This window comes from Microchirus variegatus (genome assembly GCF_963457635.1).
Source record: "Microchirus variegatus genome assembly, chromosome: 12".
In the NCBI taxonomy this organism is placed as follows: Eukaryota; Metazoa; Chordata; class Actinopteri; order Pleuronectiformes; family Soleidae; genus Microchirus; species Microchirus variegatus.
Window position 1 is genome coordinate 3,121,411 of NC_139813.1, and position 7,634 is coordinate 3,129,044.

General features: G+C 43.3%; 1 protein-coding gene across 1 annotated transcript; it reads left to right on the forward strand.

The window, feature by feature from the left end:
* Nucleotides 1-286: 286 nt before the first annotated feature.
* On the forward strand, nt 287-841 carry LOC310935263 (gamma-crystallin M2-like; the record flags this gene model as incomplete). The annotated part of the gene is made up of 1 exon (XM_083899121.1): nt 287-841. The coding sequence occupies one exon, from the start codon at nt 287-289 to the stop codon at nt 839-841; it is 555 nt and encodes a 184-aa protein (XP_083755247.1).
* Nucleotides 842-7,634: the final 6,793 nt, after the last annotated feature.

Sequence of the window (7,634 nt, forward strand, 5' to 3'; positions counted from 1 at the left end):
GTATCACTGAGATGAGTGGGAGAAGAGAGAGAGGAATGTGTGGCATGTTATTGTATAGAACACAATCATTGTCAATAATTTGCAACAATACTTTTGTGGTAATTGTTGTGAAAGTGGACATCCCTTTAGTGCTGGATGGGCTTCTATACGGTTTGTTGCTGGCTCAGGCTGTTTTCACAAAGGGGCTCTCTCTGCTGGTCAGGTATATAAAGGAAGGGTCTCCAACAGGTAGACAAGCAGTTCATCTCCAACAGTAGCATCTGCAGCATCACTAAACCTGGCAAAGATGACTTCCAGCAGCATGAACATGATGGGCAGAATCACCTTCTATGAGGAGAGGAACTTCCAGGGCCGCTCCTACGAGTGCATGAGCGACTGCGCTGATATGTCCTCCTATCTGAGCCGCTGCCACTCCTGCAGGGTGGAGAGGGGCTGCTTCATGGTCTACGACCGCACCAACTACATGGGGAACCAGTACTTCATGAGGAGGGGCGAGTACGCTGACTACATGAGCATGATGGGTATGAGCGACTGCATCAGGTCCTGCCGCATGATTCCCATGCACAGAGGCTCCTTCAGGATGAGGATGTACGAGAGGGAGAACTTCCAGGGCCAGATGCACGAGCTGATGGATGACTGTGACAACATCATGGACCGCTACCGCATGTCCAACTTCATGTCCTGCAATGTGATGGATGGCCATTGGCTGATGTACGAGCAGCCCAGCTACAGAGGAAGAATGATGTACATGAGGCCTGGAGAGTACAGGAACTTCATGAACATGGGCTACAGCAACATGAGGTTCATGAGCATGAGGCGCATCTCTGACTCCTTCTATTAAACAACTCGTACATGACAAGTTGCCTGCTGTATGGTGTGGCAAAAAGCCACATAAGAAAATACTGATAAAGTCTACTTTGTTATAAAACACGATGTTATGAAATTGCTTTTCTTAATTTTCTTCTCTCCTATCATTTTGATTAAACTCCTCCTACTATTCCTAGTACAAGTGTATAATCATTATTACCTTGCTTCCAATAATCTTCAAGGCAAATTAAAAAAAGGGTATAAACCCCGAAGGACATGTCGAGTCGAGCCAAGCGGTGCTAGAACTGTGTAATGGAAAAGCCCCATTATACACACATTGTTATATTAGCTTTGGTGATTACAACCATTTCCTCGCTATAGTTTAGGCACAAAAAGCATATATTTTGAAGCCTTGCTGATGTCAGACTGAATCTCAATCTTATAAAAAACATAATGTAGGGTAATGAAACACAGCAATGTCCTCGTAACACCGTAAAACAAGATTTCCCAAACATTTTATGTGGACAGCCACTTTTTCAAGATTATAAACAATCATGACAATCATCACAAATTGACTATTAAAACTGTGACGAGAACATAAATAAAAGTTTGCGTTTGGAAACTTCTGAAATGGAACACAATGAACTTGTAAGTGAAGTCCAACTTCCGATGTAAGTGGACGAAGTTATGACAGCCCACTCGCGCATGAAAGGGAAAAACATTATTCGGCCTTCTCTAAAGTTATCAGCTCCAATTCCTTATCGCAAGCCTAAACAATTCAGGACGGAGCCTGACGCAACTGTTGTAATCACAGCGACCTCGTTTTAGTACTGGCCTCAGTCTGTTGTCTACAGAATTTGTCTCTTCATATTTTCGCTGAGCCTGACCGAAAATTAAGTATCCTAACTCTGGGAATAACAGGCAGACTGACAGAGGATGCCCAACTGTTAACATACTCATGTTCGGCATTGTCTCAGTTCTCCTCAGATCTGAGTTGCTTCCAATGAAGCTTTTTCTCCGACTCCAGGAAACTCTTCGGTCAACTCACTAAATGATCAAATCTCCGCAACAAATTGGCGTCACGAACAGGATTTCAACAGAACTACAGACTGGTAAAGTGCAACATTCTTAGTTTGCCTTTCCATGTCTGCGTTTGACCAAATCCAAAGAACTGTGTAGATTAAGGGGATTGAGTATCGACTGATTTACAATTAATGAGTGTGAACAATTCTTGTAAATATTCAAATAATAATAGAGTGATTTTGTTCAAAAGTAGAACAAAAGTGTTTCTTTGGGGAGGAGTGTGGGGGTATGTAGTGTTGGGCACAGCATGACTGTGAGGCCTCACTGTCCTCTTTGGGAAAGCCTGAAGGCAGCTGAGACTTAAAATGGCGTTCTGAAAGACCCCAGGAGCCACATGGGAAGAACAAAGAGAAGGAATCTATCTCCCCAAGGCGTCCAGCTGTGATTTACTCATCCCCCACAACCCACTGCTGCAGATGACGTCCACGGCAGTTAGCCGTTCACCCATTGGTAGACACCACAGGATGCCCCGCCCCCGAGGCAAAGGTATCAAAACTGAACGAACCCCAGAGTTCGGTCTCTTCACCATATTTTCCTAGCGAGAGCGGATGTATGTGTTTAAGAAGAGGAAAACATCAAGAAAATCTACATCCTTGCTGGCCAAGCTTTGAAGATTCTTCTTTGTCCATTCCTACCCCATTTTTTTTTTTTTTCCTTTTTGCTTTCTTTATTTTGATCAGAGACTAAGTGAATAACTCCCTGCGAGTTATTCCTTATCATTCCTGCAGAAGAGGAGATCGTGGTTGCTATACACACTCCTAACCCACCGTCGACCCGCTGTTTCCTACCGTGAGTCGGTTGACCACGCGTAACACAGCTCTAGAGGCGCTCTTTCATCTCTCCCATTCCGGCAGAACCAGCCGACGCACGGAGCAGAATCGCGCAACGCGATCCCAGGACCCCTTCCTTACTCGTTGGAAGGCAACTCATAGTAAGCGATTGTGTCTGGGCAAAATAGCTTATTTAAGGCTTATTATAAACACGGGAGTGCACCCCGTAGTTTCATTGTGTTTTTATTGTGTATGTACTTTTTATTTTCTTTCAACTTGTGTAGAATAATACCTGTGAACTAAGCTAGCGGACCGTTTAGCGGAAACACTGTGGCGCCGTCCGCCCAGCTGATATTGTTTATTATTCTTTATGCCTTTCGCTCCGCGCAGCGCCAGCGGCGATCATAATAGAAGCTTAATTTGACCGGTAAGAAGACAGGCTCACGAGATAAACTCTCGCTAATCTGTGTGGTCGAATTCGGTTTCTATTTCTCCTCACGTGTCTGCCCTTTTGTACTGTGATTTGTCCCCGTGTATCGCAATCCTGTGTCCTCAACACAGCCCGCGATCACTCATTGAGAGGAAACTTCCGTGATCTGTAAGAACCACAGTTTAAGTTGGACAAGCCGAATAAACTGTGTGATTACAGAAGTTTTCTGATCAGACTCGTTCCTTTGTCTATTCCACTTCCTGCCGCCATTCCCTTTAAATTTCCCACGTCACTGCTGACTTCATTTCCTCCTTCAACTCTCCTCTTTTACGCAGCGCTTCCGCTGATGAAAGACGGAAGAGCGGAGTGAAGAAATCAGAGCACGAGCGCCATCTCGCGTCGCCTCACGGTAACAGCGAGTGACGCCATTTTCACGTGACGTAGCTTTTGGCAACCCCGGAAGTGGGAGGCGCGTCGCCGTGACAACCGTCATGTCAGAGACCCCTCCTTCTTTTACCTTTTGGCTTTGTTTGTTGCTTCCTGTTTTACTTTGGCTTTGTTTTGTTCACTTCCTGTTACCTGCTGCTAAAGTGACACGCCCCCTTTTCACACATACACACACACACACACACACACACACACACACACACACACACACACACACACACACACACACACACACACACACACATTCCTGCTCTCAGATCCATACCCCTTTTTATTTTATTTTACTTTCTTTCTTTTATATTGAAACGTTTTTACCAGCAGTTATTTTAGATTAAGGGATTGATGTTTGTTGCTGTTATTGATTAATTTTAATGCTTTAATAAATGTTGAACCTTTACTTTAAAAGTACAGTTTCTGTCTTTTGTGCTTGCTTGTTTGTAACAAAGGGTAATTGAAAGAAGCCAGTGTACGATCTCACACCTTCTTTGTTATTTATTAATTAATATTAATATACTTATTATTAATTAGTTATAACTGATAGTCAAGAGACACTTGAAGGTTGTAAAGTGACAGTTTCTCTGTCATTCTCCTCACGCTAAGAGGAGTGGTGCCCCGTTTTTTAGGAATTAATAACAAAATTAATTATTAAAAATAATTAATCATTTGTGTTAATATTTTCCCACCAATTACTAAGTTGAATCACAACAGTAGTATAAGATTATTGTCACATTATATGAGTAACGTTGTTTCCGGTTCAGCGTCAGGATGTGTCCGGCACAGGGGGCCTCGGGAAGAACCAAATCATTGGGAAATTCATTTTCGGGGAGATGAAAAAAGTCGCCTCGTTTGGTGTCAAGACCCAGAATCTGCCCTGTGTCCTGGGGGAAACGGGGGACACAGGGCAGACACCAAAATTCCATGTGCACATGGTTAAAATAATCACTCATAACCCACACAGGTCCCAGAAACAAAAGAAATGAAAGGAGTGAGGAGTCTCTGATGCTGTTGAAAAGCTGACATTGTTTTTTTTAAGTGTCTATATGGGTATTGGTCAGTTTAGGGTGAAGAATAAATAACATCATAAAATAGCAATCTAAACTGTGACTCTATTCCAGAGAACTACTGCACAGACAACCTTGATACACTGTGCTGTCTGCTCCTCTTGCAGAATGATACTAAAATTCACTCAGCTACTGTTTTTTTTGTCCTCATCTACCCACTCACTAATGTCTGTACACTCGTGATGGTCTTATTAAGAATTTGCCATGAGAACCACCGGTCTGAGGCTCCATGGACAGCGAATGGCCAACCTGGAGACAAAATCTCTACAGCCTCCACCCTCCATTTGTGTAGCGATGGGAGGGCTGATGTGGGGTCTCAGATCGTCACCACTGAATATCAACAAACTCAATTCATCTTAACATCCAAACATTTCCTGACTGGTGTAGATAAGGAGAAAAATTAAATAACAAAAATATAGAAAAGTAGGCAAAGTGAAGAATGATTGCATAAACATGTTACTGAGAGAGAGCATGGAGGACTCAGATGCAGACAAGACACGATAAGTATATAAAATATGGTCTTTATTAGCCCTGGAGTACAGCGAGCTAGCATGAACGTAAGTATGGTCAGAGATAAGTACGTGACAGCTAATGGCTGGATCTTGTAGTCTAATAAAATGAACTAACCTGAGTGATGTCTGCCAAAGTATTGACTCTGGTCCTCATGAATGCTTGCTTGATTAGTCCAAAGCCACAGTCGGAGGCAATTTGGTGTGGCCAACAATCAGGAAGTGGATGCTGAGCGTGGATGAAGCTTGTGTCCAACCTGCCAGGCACCGTACCAGAGCATGAAGTTGTTTTTGTTTTGTCCACTGCAGTTGTCACAATGAAGATCCACATCTGTTTCTCCAACTCCAAAGTTGCTGAAGAAATTATGCATGTAGCTGATGACTTCATTGCTCCCTTTACTTGACGACATGCCTTCATTAATCAGAACATTTACCTGTTTTTGCAGCCCTTCACAGGAGACACCAAACAGGCCACATTTCCGTGGAGTCAGGAAGTACATTGGCCCAGGCTGAAGAGGGTTTGAGGGAAAATGCATCTGAAGAAGACAGGGGGAAAAGGATTAGATTGAATGAAAGCTGTTTGTTCATGTCAGTCTAATAACTGAAACACTATAAAAACAGTACCTGCTGTGCAAAATCAAAACTATAGTGCATCCTGATCTTCTTGCTTGCTGATGGGGAGGGTCCAAAAGACAACTGAGAGTCAACACAAGTCTTTCTATAGGCAGCAGTCATATCATTGTACACAGCCCTCTCTTTTTGTACAAGGGCTAGATGATCCTGTTGCTTATTGATGGCTTGTGACTTTCTCTCATCTGGGAGGTTTGCACTTGGTATCAGCTGCTCATTATTCTGTTGGCACTGTCAGCAGAGATCTGTACGCGGCCTGCAGCGCCTGATGTGCAGGAGCTGGTTCCACAGTGCTTTGAAGCTTGATTTACAAACTGCACGTTCACCTGAAAAGACAAATATTATGTTTATGTTTATTCTAATGGCTCATAGTGTTACTGGTCAATATAAGCATTTGGCTATCGTATAGAAATCAATTTTTACACATACCAAGAGCCTTAGCCGACCTCATGTATAGACAGTGTTGGGAAGATTACTTTGGAAATGTATTTGGTTACTGTTGGGCCCAGCATGACTGTGAGGCCTCACTGTCCTCTTTGGGAAAGCCTGAATGCAGCCTGGACCTAAAATGGCGGTCTGAAAGACCCCAGGAGCCACATGGGGAGAACAAAGGAAAGGAATCTTTTCCCCCAAGGCGTCCAGCTGTGAGGTACTCATCTCCCACAACCCACTGCGGCAGATGACGTCCACGGCAGTCAGCCGTTCACCCATTGGTGGACACCACAGGATGCCCCACCCCCGAAGCAAAGTTATCAAAACTATTTGAACCCCCAGAGTTCGGTCTCTTCACCGTAGCTCTCAGCGAGAGAGGACATATGTGTTTAAGAAGAGGAAAACATCAAAGAACTCCATTCTTGCTGGCCAAGCTGTGAAGGTTCTTTCTTTGTTCACTCCTACCCCATTTTTGGTTTTTCCCTTTTTGTTTTTATTTTTATTTTTGATCCAAGGACCCCGTGAATAACCCCTGCGAGTTATTCCCGTTATTCCTGCAGAATAGGAGACCGTGCTCCCAAATCCCTGTCGACCAGCTGTCCCAAACCACGGATTGAACCACGCGTAACGCAGCTCTAGAGGCGCCCTCTCATCTCTCCCATTCCGGCAGAACCAGCCGACGCACTGAGCAGAATCACGCAACGCGATCCCAGGACCCCTTCCTTACTCGTTGTAAGGCAACTCATAGTAAGTGATTGTGTCTGGGCAAATTAGCTATTCAGAGCTTATTATAAACACGGGAGTGCACCCCGGAGGTTCATTGTGTTTTTATTGTTTCATGAACCTTTTATTTTCTCTCATCGTCACCGTGTGTGTCTCACACACGGCTGTAACTTGTGTAGAATAATACCTGTGAACTAAGCTAGCGGACCGTTTAGCAGAAACGGCGCCGTCCGCCCAGCTGATATTGTTATTATTCTTTATGCCTTTCGCTCCGCGCGCAGCGCCAGCGGCGATCGTAATAGAAGCTTAATTTGATCGGTAAGAAGACAGGCTCACGAGGTGAAAGACGGAAGAGCGGAGTGAAGCAATCTGTTTATATTGAAACGTTTTTACCAGCAGTTATTTTAGAGTAAGGGATTGATGTTTGTTGTTTATTGATTAATTTTAATGCTTTAATAAATGTTGAACCTTTACTTTAAAAGTACCGTTTCTGTCTTTTGTGCTTGCTTGTTTGTAACAAAGGGTAATTGAAAGAAGCCAGTGTACAATCTCACACCTTCTTTGTTATTTATTAATTAATATTAATATACTTTTTATTAATTAGTTATAACTGATAGTCAAGAGACACTTGAAGGTTGTAAAGTGACAGTTTCTCTGTCATTCTCCTCACGCTAAGAGGAGTGGTGCCCCGTTTTTAAGAAATTAATAACAAAATTAATTATTAAAAATAATTTATCATTTG